Consider the following 16,391-nt stretch of genomic DNA (forward strand, 5'->3'; position numbering starts at 1 on the left):
CCAGGAGCAACATATCCAATTGTTCCTTTTATGCCAAGTGACATGGATGAATTCTGAGATGGTCTGTTTGTAGTTGCAGTAAGAAACCTGGCCAATCCAAAGTCTGCAACATGGGCAGTCATGTCATCGTCAAGAAGAACATTGCTAGGCTTCAGATCACAGTGAACAATCGGTGTTTGTCCATGGTGGTGAAGATAATCCAGCGCAGAGGCAACATCAATAGCTATGTTTAGCCTCTGAATGAGACTTAGACTCTTCTCTTGATTCTGATCTTGTTCTTCTGGGTGGAGCCAATTCTCCAGGCTTCCATTAGGCATGTACTCAAAAACTAGAGCATTAAATTCATCTCCTTTATAATCAACGCTTGAGCAGGAACTTATTATCTTAATAAGATTTCGATGCCTGATACTTCTCAAAGCATTGCATTCAGCTACAAAACTCTTTGACGCGCCAAGTTGTTCAAGTTTCATTACTTTAATGGCAACAATCTTCTGCTCACCTAGGTCTATAATCCCCTTATACACTGTGCCAAAAGTTCCTGCACCGATCAGGTTTTCTAATGAGAATCCATCTGTTGCTTTGAGGAGCTCAGAGAAGGAAACTTTTGGATGAAAGTCTTTCATAGAATCTGAGGCTGGAGTCTTATTTCTTCGGTTGTGTAACCAGTACCAAAAGGCGAGTAAACACACTAAAAGGAACAGAAAAAGAGCTGAGATTGAAACTGATAGAATCAGTTTGAGTCGGGGAGAGTGATGGCTTGTCATCTGGTTTTGTAAAGCGCAAGGTGAAAGGTTTAATCTTGGATCTCCTCCACAAAGCTTATCATTCCCAATCAGTGAAACAGCACTTGCATTTCTGAAGACCCCTTTCCTTGGAACCTCGCCCTCAAAATTATTGAAAGAGAGATTCAAATACTGCAGAAAACTCAAGTCCTCTAAGAATTCTGGAATGAGACCAGATAATTTGTTTTGTGAAATATCTAGCTTTTGTATTCCTTTCAAGTTGTTCAAGGATTGGGGGATTTTCCCTTGAAACTGGTTGCTTTCCATAGAAAGAATTTCCAAGGTCACACAATCTCCAAGGGTGCTGGGAATCTCGCCAGACAGATTGTTTGAAGCAAGACGAAACTCTCTGAGATTTTTCAAATTTCTAACCTCTTGTGGAAAGAACCCAGTAAGTAAATTTTGGGACAAATCGAAGGTTTTAGAAAGAGAGTTAATGCTAAAAATCTCTTTTGGTATGGCTCCCGTAAGCCTATTTCTTGAAAGGTCCAGTGTTTCCAGACTTTGACATTCCCTAAGGCTTTCTGGTATGCTTCCTTCCAAAGCATTGCCTGGCATGTACAATTCTATTAGTTTGGTTAAATTGCCAATAGAACTTGAAATTGGGCCAGAGAACTTGTTATTGGACAGGTAAAGTTTCTGTAAGTTCTGAAGCTTATTCATTGTGGCTGGAATGTTGCCTTCAAAATTGTTTTCATCCAAGGAAAGAAATACAAGGCTAACAAGGTTCCCAATTTCTTCTGGTAAGGTTCCTGATATCTGATTCCCTCCTAAAGTAAACCAGCTTAGGCATGTGGAGAAGTTGGAAATCGATCGAGGCAATGCTCCTCCTAACATATTTCTCTCTAATTGCAGAACTTCTAATTGACTGCAATTCTCCAAGGAAGTGAGGAAGCTCCATCCATAATCATCCTTAGCTTCCAGTTCATTGTGATTTAAGGTCAGAAAGAATAGATTTTGCAAGTTGCCCAAGTTTGCAGGAATCTTCCCTGCGAGATTGTTTCCTGAGAGTTCAATGTCCTCAAGCATCGTGGCATTTGCTAAAGACGCTGGGATCGGTCCATGAAGTCTGTTATAGTACATAGTAAGCCCTCTAAGTCGGGGAAGATAGTTTCCCAAGTCCTGAGGAAGATTACCATAGAAGTGGTTGTCTGAAAGACCAATGCTCTCAACGCTTGAAAAGTTGAAGAGAGAGAGAGGAATTGTCCCTGAAAGCTGATTATGGGAGATGACTAGTTCTATGATAGAAGACAAGGATCCAAGAGAATGTGGGATGCTGCCAGAGAAGTAGTTTGCAGTCAATGCAAGGGTGGTGAGCATGGATAGACCACCAAGTGATGATGGTATGACACCAGTGAAGGAGTTCAGTGTAACATCAAAATAGGTGAGGGAAGAGAGGTTCCCAAGTGAATATGGTAGCTCCCCTATGAGGTTGTTATTGGACATGTCAAGATATTGAAGTGAAGAGATGTTGCCAATGGAAGAAGGGAGGCTTCCTGTAAGACTGTTTTTGTTCAGTAAAAGAAACATAAGAGAGGAGAGCCTTGTCAGAGATGAAGGTATGGTACCGGTGATCATATTCTCTGACACATCAAGAGTAAAGAAATTGGTGATATTTCCAAGTGAAGAAGGAATAATACCAGTGAGATTATTGATGCTTAAGTCAAGGTAGATGAGTTTTGGGAGGGTGCTGAAAACTGAAGGAATGCTTCCTGTGAGGAAGTTGTTTTTTAGAGTAATGATCTTAAGGTTAAGGCAGTTGGAGAGGTTGGATGGAAGCTCTCCTTGTAGCTTGTTAACCATTAAACTGATGACTTGGAGCTGAGAACACTGAGAAAGAGTGCTTGGTATTTCACCTGTAAGAGAATTTGCACTCAAGTTAAGGAAACGAAGGTGCCGCAGCCTCCCGAGCTCTCGTGGGATGTGGCCATGGAGATGGTTGTTTGGTAGATTGAGTCTTTGGAGGAAAGTGAGGTTGGCAATGGAGGGAGGTATGGTTCCAGTGATGTTGAAAGCATCAAGGTTAAGCTCAATGACCTTGTAGGAATGCCTGAGGCTGCACTTCACTCCTTGCCAATTGCAGTAGTTGAGTGAAGAATCATTCCATGAGGCTAGAGCTTGCTGTGGATCTTGAGAAATGGAAGACTTGAAGGAGAGGAGAGAAAGCATGTCATTGGCATGGCAGCCGAGAATGAGGATGAGAAGGTGGTAGAGAAATGCTTGCTTGTGTGGTGCGTCCATTGAGAAATTTTCACTCAATGCTAGGGATTGTAAGGTTTTGATTATTTAATTGCTATGTACTATAAAATTTTGATGATTCAAAGTCTGTCACTTCATAATTCTTCAAAGTGGACGCTATTTATTCAACAAAGACCCCTAAGTCTTCCACTAAGCTTCTTCCACTCTGACTTACAGGCTAGAGGAATCTACTGATCTCATGTACATAAAGATTTGATGATCTGAAGTCTTCCACTTTATGTTTCCTAGTGATTTCATGTCAATGAAATGCATAGACTTGAAGCAATAAAATTTATACATTTTCTAGGTAAACTTGTTGACTCCATAATAGTCTTCCCTAACTAATCTACAAGAGTTTTATGCCCTACTTATTTATAAAAAATGATCTTTGAATGAATTAGTATAAACATGTAGATAGTTACAACTAGACTGCAATGAGCCTTGTATTTTTGTATTCCCAATGTATTAAGGCTATGAACCTTTTTTTAATGAAGTAATAGTAAATCATTTATCAAAAATATTATTGAGCTCTACTTGTTGGATCTAAATTTGTCCATGGATAATATTATAAGTCTAATGATAAGAATGGTTACAAAGTTATAGAGAGTAAAAGAGAGATAGAAAGAGAAAACTCTTAAACTCCTTATTTCTAACTCTCTAATCCAATCTTTATTAGGGAGGCGAGGCCTAACAAAGGCTTGTCATAAAATTAAAGCCTAAAGCTATTAATTATATTGAATATATATAGTGGTTTTCAAATAGAGAGCAGGTCATTGTGACATTGTTCCACTATGTTTGCTCTGGTTGGCATTGTTGACCTTTGTACAATACCCAATAGGAAGAAAGATAAAATCATACCTTAGCTCTGTCGAATCCCCGAAATCTCGTTAAAATCCTCGTTACCTCATTCTGTCGTCAAATCCCTGAAATCCTGCAAATCCTCCCGCTCTTAGCCTATGGATACAAGAAAATGTATATAAACAATACAACATAAAGCTCCTAAGTGATGTGTGACTAAATAACAAGTAATTTCTAGTTTCAACAATGAGTGCAAGTTAAATTTTTCTAAGAGAATTTATTGAAAATTTTGTATGAAATATTCAAATTATTCATAATAATTTATTAAGTTCTTAAATATATAATTATTTAAGAACCTAGAAAACAAGTCAAGCCAAAAGAAAACTAAAAATTACAGACAATCTAACAGATATCAAAAAGATATCAACAAGACCAGAAAGAGCAACTCAAAGCTACCAGAATCTAACAAAAGATCAGAGCCCACCACAAGGCCGACCAGGCCAAACTTCAAGAATCCAACCCAAAGGAAAAAGATCAAAGAAGAAATCAGCCATCAACAAAGCCCATCTCAGAGACGATCCAAATCAACCAGCATCCTAAGCACGAGCATCAAACCAGTCTTTAAAAACACAATAATCCACTAGCCTGCTAACCAAGGGGCAAATTATTAGATCCGGTCACCGGACCTAAATTTGCATCGGGATCCCTGCACTTGTCATGCGCTTTTATTGTGCTTTTGAGGTATTTTTGCGAAAGGGCAACTAATACATAATTTTAATTGCATATTAGCTGCCTTTTACTTAGTAAATCGCAGCGAAAGTGCACCAAATACTCAATGAGTGAGATATTTGTTATGCTTTTTGCTATGCATTTGCTTTATTTTTTCAAATACTCAACAAAAAAACAGCTAATATGCAGTTAAAATTGTGTATTAACTGCCCTTTTGCAAAAATATATCAAAAGCGCGATAAAACGCATGAAAAGTGCACGGAATCCAGACGCAAATTTAGATCCGGTGACCGGACCTAATAATTTACCCAACCAAGGCCAGAATAATTTTCAAATATGTTTATAAGATTATCTTACAGAGACTTTTCTAGAAGCTTTAAAAGGGGGCCACTTTCATAAAGAAATATAATTCTCTTTAGCCCAATCAGACACAAGGCACTTACTATTTAAGATTCTGCAAATAATAGAACATTTATAAGCAAAATAAAGAGCATTAACATCAGGGATACCTAAACCCCCAAAATATTTAGGCTTACAAATATCTTTCCAAGCAATAACATGCATCTTCATTAACAACTTCATATGATAGCTTTGTGAAGTCTACTTGCCTTAATAAACTTCATGGATATATTTTGAAAAAAGACTTAGACATCCAACACTAATTACGAGTGTGATTTTCATTTCATACAAAATTAAGTTCTCCAGCCTAAGAGCTGATATTTCATCAGCTTTGCTTTCCATTTAATGGGGGTGATGTTTTGTTAGCTAGCCATGGCTTCCACGCTATGAGTGACCTCACCCAAAATTTTAGGTCGGGGTCAACTTGTTTGGAAAACAGATTAGGTTCGAGTATAATATTCTGACCCCATTGCAATGTCGGGTCGGATTCGGGTTAACTTGAAAAACCTGAAAGCAACTTGACCCTTAATCGTGCAGTCACGCTCGTTTGTAAAACCTGAGAGTCATCCTCTCGATTTGTCTTTCGCTCGTTCGCTAGTCCGTCCATCACACTCATCCCCGTGCTTGTTTACACGCTCGCGAGCTCACCAGCACACTCACACACACTCTCTCTCCCTCGTAGTCTCGCACAACAGGTTCAACGGGTTGGGTCGGGTAGGATCAAATCAAGTTAGAGGTAGGTTTGGATTTGTGACATGCTTAGCTTATCAGGTTGGGTTCAAGTTAGGTCATTTTCGGGTTGGACCCAAACCCGCCCTAATCCAAAAACCCATTTTGCTACACCAACCTGAGCCCTGGTAGTAAGGCTCCGTTTAAGATGGAGACTTAGGGTATGTTTGGAACAAATACAACTTATAAACATAATTAGGCTCCTTGATAATCAAATACTAATCATCTGGTAAATTATGGATGATGAAACTAAAATATCATAAAACGATTACATGTAAGACCTGCAAATCGAGCAAGTTTCTTGAATACATTAGCCAAACAACCTCCTTAATTAACAGTATTTTCTTCAAAATATGCGAGGAATATAACTATTAGAGCTTGCGCTCAAAAACAGTCTTGACCTAGATCAACTTCGACATTATCCTAGTTTCATTAAAAAAAACTTGGCTAAATACAAATTTAGGCTTCATTTGGGACATTTCTTACCGTTTCTTGCAATAATTTTTTAGTACAAAAATTAAAATTTTTATACTAAAAATCAAATGAAGTCAACTAAAGACTTCCTTTAAGACAACATTCTTATAACTTTTTAAAATAGTTTTTTATTACAAAAAATTTCGAGTTCAAAAAACTTTGTAATAGAAAATTACTTTAAAAAATAAGAGTAAAGCTGTCCCAAATAAATCTTAAAATTGATTAGATTTATTGGCCCGATTTATAAATTGTCCAAATCTATGAAGAACTGAACTTGGTCCATGAATAATCATTTTGGCTAAAAAAAACAACAAATTTTGCACAAATTACTTTTTTGACACGTCTATCCAAATTATTTGAAAAAATAATATGTGAATATCCAAAAAAATGATGCATATTTTAGTGATATTTTTACTTCCAAGTCTATATTATTGACATTTATTAGAATTTAGCATTAATTATAAATACTATAATGCTACTTATTTAATTTTTGTAGTGTTACCATTAATTTTAAGCATATTTATCAGACATTTTTACCTTTCAAGGAAGAAAATATCTGAAAAATTATTTAAAAATTTAACTATATTAAATTTAAAATAAATTTAATAAAATAAATAAAAGGAGAGTATGCTTCTGACTTTAGATTATCTGTGTCAGTGTTGAAGCCTGCTGAGGCAGTGGATAAAGCTATCAAAACAGAACCCTTTAAAATATTTTGGATGGTCTTATGATAAGGGCCCATGATATTAATTGAAGTTCAAAGAAACGCCACCACAACAAACTAGATTGGGCTTAGCAACGCTTTGTGATGTGGTAGCACGGCGGAGTTGAGCACCACAATATCGTCAGATAGATCGATGATAGAGGCTTGAACGCCGCAATACTCCAAACTGATGTCGCAACGCTTCGAAGCGGGCTGAACTGTTTTCTTTCTTGTTTTTCTAAAGGGTGGCCTCCCTTGGTGTTATTTTACTTGACTTTCTTTTGTGTTTTCTAGGTGTGAATGGTGTAAGAGAGAAAAGAAGCAAGGAGAGAGAATGAGAGAAGAGAAGCAAGGAAAGAGAAAGAGAGAAGAGAGATTTGTATTTATTTTTCCCAATTTTAATAATGAATTTCTTAGTGTAATGTGGCTACGTGATTTTTCCCGTTTTCAGTTTTTCTAAGTTAAATCTTGATGCCCTTTACTTCGGCTACTTTTTCTTTTTTCTCATGTTTATTTCGTTGCGGTGTTTCACTCAAACTAGTAATATGATAAACTATTGCTAAAAAAAGTATATTCTATGACTATTTAGTAGTCACTATTGCCAATTATTGAAGGTGGATGGATGTTGGCCCTTTGCAACGATGGGTCAAGCAAATGCATGTGATGTAGGCCATCCTCCTACATTTAATCTTTCTATTTTAATAGGAAAAACGTTTTACTTGCTCACGATGATCTATATTGTACCTCGATATCCAAATCTGGCATACACTTAACGCGAAGGTATGACTTTCTCAGTCATATTTGACAAAGAAATTTGTGTTGGGGAACAACTGACAATGTTGCTTCAATTTTGGTTTGTAAATAGAAAAATAGAAAGGAGTGAGTGAGTGAGTGCTGCCTAATAAGGGAAAGAAAATGAACTAAAATATTCTTATATCAAATTTATTATATTTATTTTAAGAGATCTGTAATATAAAATTTAATCAATTATCATGTAATATATTAAATTTTTTTTTAAATTAAATGATTTAAGATTAATTCTTGTTGTGTGCTAGAAAATTTGTTATTATAGAGAATTTTATTTTATTTTATTTGTTTTATATGAAGATCTAGTACACATACGGTGATAAAAGAGAAGAATATTGGAGGCGACAAAAATTTTATGTGAAAAAATGTAAATTATAGTCGGCGCTAGTGGTAAGATAGTAGCATTTGGGTCATAGTAATTAGGTGACGGTAATTAGAAGATTGTGATAGAGCAATGACAATTGTATGATGGGAAGTAGATTATAATAACTAAGTGAAGATGGTCAGATTCAGACGATTGATTAACATAGATTCAATGACAGCAATCAGATGATAGTAGTTGCTGGTGGTGATTACTGATATCAAATATAAGGCAAAACAGAAGAATTTTTGAGATCTCCAAAATTTCTGTAATCTCATATTTGTTGTATCTTATCATGTGAATAATGGTAGTTTATTTGTTGTATTTTGATAGTGATATTTTGATAAATTTGCTCAAATTTTCTTAACAATTTATTGGACGACCCATTGAATCCTTTGATCATAAACTGTTTATTCTATATTTAAGTGCTTTAGTGAACTTAAAATTATATGAATTTTGGATTAGTCTCTTCGAGCCGGTCAATTAAATTATAAATACGTACACTGTGGATATTGTTTGGTTCACCAATTAATATCTTGAAGCTTCCAACCGTGCCTCATGAGCTTGATTTGGGTTCATCTTGATTCAACTCAAATCACCATTGATGTTGTTGGCTTCATCTTGTTGAGAAATTCTATTTATCTAGAAATTTTCTAAAAATTGAGCTTTGGATGATTTTGCAATTAATTTTAAAAATCTTTAAGAGAAAATAACATATTGAGGTTTGTGTCAACCAGTAAATATTATTAAAATTTATTATTTACATCTTTTTTTTTAATATCTTTTTTTGTGTCATCTGAAAATATATATATATTCAATCTTTGAAAAATTTTGGAAATAAAAGCATAACCAAATGCAAACTTAAGCTTCATTTGAAACAGTTTTCTGACTGCTTTATAAAAAAGAGTTTTAGTATAAAATATTTTGTACTAAAATTTTATTTTATAAAGCAGTACGAAAGATGCCCCAAACAAAACTTTAACCCTTACAAGTGATCGGAAAGCCTTGACAAAAAAAGCACATCATAAGCGTATTAATTATGCATGATAATTCTATAACAATTAATATGTTCGTAGTTATCAGATGTCTAATCATAAGGATTAATAGCATGTAAGTTGAATAGAGTTATGATGGGATGAAGAAAACTCGCCTCTATCAAATGTGACGAATTTTGAAAATTAAAAGAAAGTTAATCTTGAGCAAGTTGTCAAAGGCCATCTTTTATAACATCACGATGGTCATCATTGGAACTTTTATTTGGTCCGGTCACAGGACGTAGCTCTACGTTCGGCCGCCAGTAGAATCGCGTCACACGTTCTTATTATTTACCACGCGCCCCGACAACCTGACCCAGAACGAACCCAGTATTGCTCGGTATTTCTCGATTTTGCTCGGTATTGCTAGGTATTGGTCGATTTTGCTCGGCAAATACCGAGCAATACCGAGCAAATACCAAGCAATACCGAGTTTTTCAAGAAAAACTCGGTACAACTCGGTATTGCTCGATATTACTCGGTATTGGTCTTCACAGAGTGGTATTTCTCATTATTGCCAAGCAATACCTAGCAATACCGAGCAAATACCGAGTAATACATAGCAATACGCGAACATAGCATTCCCGGGTTCCGATCCAGGTCAAGTCGTCGGGCTGCGCATTAAAGAGTAAGAGCACGTGGCGACATGTTATTGGCGGCCGAACGTAGCTCTATGTCCGATCAGAGGACCTAATAAAAGTTCTCATCATTGAGGCGAGATTAGATCAAATAAATTATGATCTTGTAGGGATTATGAGCCGATCGGAGTCATATACATGTAAATTAATTGTGTGGCCATGATATTGCTAATATATATATATATATATGGTAGTATATCATAAGCTTAAAAAAGGGCTAAATAATTGTGTGAGTTGGTTGACGTAAGGAAAGAAGAAAAGACATTAAAAAGCATTATCCCTTTATTTTTATATAGTAGAGCCTCACTCCGGTCACTATTGAGGTTCCCATTGTTCGTGGCAGAGCTGCAAAATGGACCGTCCGATTCGAGCGGGCCTCACAGATCTAAGCGCCAAGTCTTAGACCAAATAATTGTTAGGTTTGTTTGAATATATGCTTATATTGAAGAATAGAATAATTCATCCTCATATTATTTTAATTGTTCAACATCTAGCATTGGTAGAGCTTTGTTGACGGGTGACGGAGGTCGGAAGAGTCATAGTTAGCAGGCGATATAGGTTGAAAATATGAAACTCCTTAAGTAAAACAAATTAAACTCTTAAACATCGAGGTGCCTTTTGGTGTAATGTTTAAAATTTTATTAAGAAACTCCATAATTAAACGTGCTCATCGCAAAGTAATTTTGAGATGGTTGACCTACTGAAATGTTACACCAACAGAACAAAACCGTGAGGCTCTTAGACCAAAGCGGACAATATCTCGATAGTTAAGTGTTTGTGCTCTTATAGGAAAGACTGTAGTCTGGTGATAGAGGTCGGAAGGATGATTGTCGGGTGGAAATCCAATAATAATTGGAAGCCATATGGAAGTTCGACGTTAGTGGCTTGGTAGAAGTTCGGCGTCAGTTGGTGGCCGGCAAAAGTCCTATGACAGTTGGTAGCTGGAAGAAAGTCCAATGACAGTCCGTGGCCAAGCATAAGTTTGCATCCTACGGTGGTAGGGTGAAAGTCCGACGGCTGGTGAAAGTGTGGCATCAGGCATAAGTACAGCTTCAGGTGGTGGTCCAACGAAAATCCTAGCGTCAGTTGGTGATCCGACAGAAGTCTGGCGTCGGGAGGTGGTCCAGCAGAAGTCTGGGCGATGGTCGAGGAATAGCTAGGTGGCAAGAGCGATCTCTGATCTCTCTTCTTGCTTCCTTGCTTGGGGTCTCCTTTCATGAGAAGTGACTAATCTATTTATTGATTTCTGATAGTGGCATAACCCATAAATAGAAGAAAGATCAATGGCAAATTGGGAATGATTTGGATGGACTACTGATGTTAAATCCCTTGATTGTGGACCGTTTATTAGGCATTTAAATGCCTTAATGATGTAAGAATTTCACGATCTTAGGCTCGTTAGATTCATCTCATCGAGCCGCTCGATTCAACTATAAGCATGTCATGTTTAAAAGCTTTTTGGTAATCCAAATTATGATTTGAACCTTTCAAATGTGCTTCGGGTCATTGATTTGGACACATTTGAGCACAGATTTAGTCGAATTTGGCGTCTTTGTGTTTGTCTTTTCGAGACGTTCAGTTCAACAAGATAGTTCCTGGTTTAATTTTGCCTTGAGGTTCGTGCCCGATCAAGATAATTTTAATGATATATCAAAAAGTACTATGGTCAAAACGTGAAAAATTTGACCCATTAATTATAGATGATTATATTTCTAAATTCTACATTATAATTACATATTTATAACTTACCATTTAGTATTTTAAATCAGTAATTTTCACCATAAGGATGAAAATTAACGCCCCAATTATAATCGTGGGCCTTTTTCTTTATTATTATTATTATTTTAATTTTTTGCCTTTTGGTGGTGCGATGAATCTGATGAGCCTGATTGCAACCACGATAATAACGAGACCGAATTCGTGGTTCGTACGTGGTCACATCCCGCCAAGAAGGCATCGTCGCCCCGGCAGGCTTGTCTTGTACGCCTCAGAGGTACAGAGCATACACGTGGCATAATTACAACAAAAGATCAACCCGGATGTCCCTACGTTCCTGCCACGTTATCCTTCCGTAGAAATTGCATTCATCTTCCGTGTCGATCCACCGAGTTGCCCTTCCTGTGCCCCAACCTGCTCCCGTACCTCCCGTTGAGGACCAAACTCCAATCCTCACCATTGGATCTCCGTATTGCACGACTATTGAGCAAGAAGTTAACCCCGCATCACTGAAGGCTATACAGCTCTTTGAGCGGTCTTGGTGAGATGCGGGACCCCAACGTGGTCCGGTTTATGGCGACCCATGTGGCCGAGCATTCCAGTCATGATACTGTCACATGGGCATCCAGCGACCGGTTGATGTGGCACGGCAACCAACACACCGCCGGCCGCGTCGAACCCGGGTTTCTTGGACCGCTGGCGGCTCACCCTTATCGTTATCCTGCTTGTACTCGCTGCTTTACACGATTTACGATGCATGACTCATCATCCAATCCCTGCCGTTCATTTTGGTACGAACGGCTTGTATTCATGGTCAACCCTTCTTTTGTACAGCACTCTTGACATGACCTCGAAGATTGGATCCACCCGACTTCAGCTCTCGTTAATATCAATGACTTGTAGAAATAGCTATTTTCGATTTAATTAAAGATGGATGATATTTAGGCTTCATTTGTTAAAAAAATTTATATTAAAATGATGTTTTAAAAATTTTAAAAAAATCAAAAATAAATTTCAGTGAATTAAAGAAATTTTATTATTGTATAAAAAGTTTTTTATCATAAATAATTTTTATAAAGTTATGAAAAATAATAAGAAAATTATAATAAAATAAAATTATAATTGAACAATCAAAAAATTACCTCTAAAGGACCTGAAAATCTATTGGAGATTTTCAATTTTTTTAAAGATAATTATTGAGCTATTAGGAGGAAAATATATTTTTAAATGTTAAAAATAAAAAAAACCAAAATAATTAAAGAGAATTTCAATTGCAATCTTGGGAGATTTTTCGGATTTTTCTCTTATATAAATTTAACAATATTCTATATGAATAGATATAGTATAAAAAAAAAATAAAAAAAAAAATAATTCTATCTTAATTTTCAAATACCTAAAATTTTAAAATTATTATGATATATACTATTATGGATTAGAATATACTCAACTATAAATTCAAATGTATCTTAAGATTCGTATCTGATTAAGATAATTTTTTTTATGATATATCATATGTTAAATCAAAATATTAAAAAATATTAATATTTAAAATTTTTAAAATCACAAATTATAAGGACTGTTTTTTTTCTGAATTTGTAAAAACATTTATTTTTTTCTTTATATTTCTAATTTTATATTTTAAGAAAATTACTCATTATTTAAAAAAAAAAATTGAAAATGGATTCGTGGCTAGGCGTCGACTTGCCTCGCCAAATCGAGCGTAGCAACGACATCGTGTCCTGTCTGCCGGGAATCCTAAAGACCAACTCGCCTTCCAAATCCCTGACACAACGCTAACCATCTACCACGTGTCCCACTTTCTTCCCCGCGATTTCTCGCTCTTAAATATACCCGCTGCATCTCCTGTTACGCTAGTCATGAGAGACACCTAACCCGGGTTAAGTTAACTCGACCCTGTCACCATCCAGCTTATATTCTCACACCCTCCCCTCTCAGCTCTCATGAAGGTAGTGAAGAAAAAGAAGGATTGAAGAGAAAGAGAAAGAGACTGTGTGAAAGGAAAGAGAGAGACAGAGTATGATGGGAGAAGGGATACACCGTAATCTGATGGTGGACGTGCCGCCATGGTCGATCGCCGACGATCAGCTTACAGTTAGCGATTTGGGCGGTTGCATCGCCGGTGATTACTTGCTGAGTGAGGCGGTGATGGCGTCGCTTCAGCGTTATTTGCCGGCGAACGAAGTGACGGACACAGAGGATGCGGCTGATCTCGCCGATCCGCCTATAGACGCGTACTCATGTGACGAGTTCCGCATGTACGAGTTTAAGATCCGGCGATGTGCTCGTGGTCGGTCGCACGATTGGACCGAGTGCCCTTACGCCCATCCCGGCGAAAAAGCTCGGAGAAGGGATCCGAAGATCTACCACTATTCCGGCACGGCATGCCCTGATTTCCGCAAGGGGAACTGTAAGAGGGGTGATGCGTGCGAGTATGCACACGGCGTGTTTGAGTGTTGGCTTCACCCTGCGAGGTACCGTACCCAGCCCTGCAAGGACGGTACGGCGTGCCGTCGCCGTGTGTGCTTTTTTGCGCACACGCCGGAGCAGCTTCGTGTTTTGCCGTCCCCGCAAAAACAAAGTCCTAGGGCAGTTCTGGAGTCTTATGATGGGTCTCCGATGAGGCTACATGCGGTGGATGCTTACTTTGGAAAGGGACTGATCCCGTCCACGCCGAACTTAACCCTGATCTCGCCGCCGATGTCTCCGACGGCGGATTCGCCGCCCATATCTCCAGCTAGGCGCGGTTCGTGGCAAGTGGGTTCTCCGGTCAACGAAGTTTTGATGTCTCTGAGGAAGTTGCACTTAAGCAAGGTGAAGTCCGTACCATGCTCTTCTTTTGATGCAGTGCAGGGTGTAGGGAGTGTGTTGGGGTTAAAACCGGGGTTCAGCAGCTTGCCGTCGACTCCGACGAGGGCGCTGGTCTCCGGTATCGGCGGCAGCCCAATGAGTTCTGATGGGTTCAACGATGTCGGAGAGCCGGTGGAGAGGGTTATTGAATCTGGGAGAGCCCTTAGGGCAAAGATGTACGAAAGGTTAAGCAGAGAGAGTGGGCTGGGCCAGGTTGAGGTCGGGTCAGCCCCCGATGTTGGGTGGGTTTCAGAGCTTGTTAAGTAACGAAAGAAAAGATTAGAAGGCGGCAGTAAAACGGGAAGGAAAATTTGAGTATCAGCAGCAAAAACCTAAGCTTTTTATTATTATTATTATTATTTCGGCATTAATCCGCAAGCTTTAATTCATTAGAAAAATAGTAAATTTATAAATCTGAGGCGAAAAAAAAGTGTTTTGTGGAGCATTCTGAGATCGGACATCTACAAATTGGAGTGGCAGTAGCAGCAGATCGATCAAAGCAAGCAAATGGCTTTTCTTAGGTCTCTGATCGTAATTTTTATTTCAGAAATTATCTAACCGTCAATTTTGGAGCTGAAGCTTCTGGGTTTATTATATATTGTAATTTTGCTATTTTATTCTGTAAGACTTTCTTAAATACTGAATGTAATCTGTAAATACTGATGTAAATTTTAATTTTTTCTGTAATTTTTTTTGGTTTGTATGTAAGGGTCTGTTCAATTTGGTGAGCTGTTATATAAATATGTTATATGTATTTCAAGTAAAAAAAAATGTTCTGTTCGTTCTGTAATTTTGGAGATTTACAAGGAACTGAGGAAATGAGGCTTTATCGTTCTGGATGTTTCTGGAAAGGCATATGCCATGTAATGTTTCTATGTTGTCCTTATCTATACACACATTTCTTAGATTTTGTTTTATTTGAAATAATTGTTGTAGGATGAGGCTTTTGTATTTTGTGTGTGTTATTATGCTGCTTGGATTGGCTTAGGTGGAGGTGAGAGATTATTCTTACGACATCGACACAGTTCTATGTTATGAGATGAATCAGGTGCAGCTACATATGAGTATCGAGCATGTTAGGTATTAGTCCTAGATTTAGGTTTGTTTTTTGTATAGCTTAGGTGTAGCTATTTGTATAGCTTGTAGAAGCCTATTTATAGGCTTTAGTTTTGTATTAGGAGGAAGCCAAAAGGAAATAAAGATTTGCTGTGCATTTGGCTCACCGCCTTCCCTCTCCTCTCTCCCTCCTCCTCCTCTTTCAAGATCCATGAGGAAGTGCTTCTTCCTCAAGTAAAGGGATTATCTTAAGTGCATCCTTAATCATTCTGGTCATCCTTTCCTCAAATGTTTCATTTGGGATGATTTTTTCTTGTCTAGTATGAAAGTTATCTCAAATAACGCATAATTAATGCGCGTGAAAATCTAGAAATTATGTATTGTTATATTATAGTTCTCGGAATTATTATTGATTGTTCTTGGCTACAGAGGACTTAGGTCAATTTTTTTTAAAATCTCTTTAACAGTTATTATTCTTAATTTAACTAAAAATGGAGCTAGATTTTTAGTTCTATTATCTTATTATTTGTGTTATATATGATTGTGTAGGAAAATTTATGGAGGTGGTGGTTTTAATTTTTTATTTAGTGTGATATTCTTGCATGGATTTTAATTTGGTAAAAGAGAGAATTATAGGGATATTAGTATTTTTGAAAAATTAGGAGCCTATTTGTAATTTTTTTGTTGGGGCATTTTGATATATTGGGATAATGTAAGATAGAGATCTAGAGATTTTAAAATCTCTAAATTCCCTTTAAACTCATGTCATAGATCATATTAATTTGGAGAATATGAGCTTATTTCTAATTTTGTTATTTGGCATTTTGTAATAAACTTCGCAGCTATAGTAAAAAGATTATAAGAGAAATAACGATGTGAAGATGATAATATATGAATTGTATTAATCAGACAATAATGATTGAATGTCAAGAAAGCTGACGGATAATGAATGGAATATGACAACTAACTGATAGTGGTCATATGTCGACAATCAGACGATGGCGACTGCATTATTGTAGTCGGAAGATGATGATTCGAAGTGATCGTTAGTGTCATACA

At 37.1% G+C, this 16,391-nt stretch overlaps 3 protein-coding genes across 3 annotated transcripts in view; 2 read left to right on the forward strand and 1 right to left on the reverse strand.

Annotated features, from left to right (window-relative positions):
* Window positions 1-56, forward strand: part of LOC110108960 — a 29,742-nt gene extending 29,686 nt beyond the window's left edge. The window contains exon 9 of the mRNA XM_028691789.1: window positions 5-56. Coding sequence (XP_028547622.1) covers window positions 5-41 — 37 coding nt within the window. The 3' untranslated portion in view covers window positions 42-56. The remainder of the gene's footprint in view (window positions 1-4) is intronic.
* LOC110108962 (receptor kinase-like protein Xa21) lies at window positions 42-3,366 on the reverse strand (the record flags this gene model as incomplete). Its single annotated transcript, XM_028691808.1, has 1 exon — window positions 42-3,366. A coding segment is annotated over exon 1 (2,982 nt), but the record flags the coding sequence as incomplete, so codon positions are not given.
* Window positions 3,367-13,300: 9,934 nt separating this feature from the next.
* Window positions 13,301-15,107, forward strand: LOC110108970 (zinc finger CCCH domain-containing protein 2-like). Its single transcript, XM_020839843.2, has one exon. The coding sequence runs from the start codon at window positions 13,446-13,448 to the stop codon at window positions 14,541-14,543; it is 1,098 nt and encodes a 365-aa protein (XP_020695502.1). The 5' UTR covers window positions 13,301-13,445; the 3' UTR covers window positions 14,544-15,107.
* Window positions 15,108-16,391: the final 1,284 nt, after the last annotated feature.

The sequence above is a fragment of the Dendrobium catenatum genome, unplaced genomic scaffold, assembly GCF_001605985.2.
Source record: "Dendrobium catenatum unplaced genomic scaffold, ASM160598v2 original_scaffold_71536, whole genome shotgun sequence".
Classification (NCBI taxonomy): Eukaryota; Viridiplantae; Streptophyta; class Magnoliopsida; order Asparagales; family Orchidaceae; genus Dendrobium; species Dendrobium catenatum.

Coding starts and splice junctions, on each gene's coding strand:
- LOC110108970 (XM_020839843.2), top strand. CDS start 13,446: ATGATGGGAGAAGGGATACACCGTAATCTGATGGTGGACGTGCCGCCA.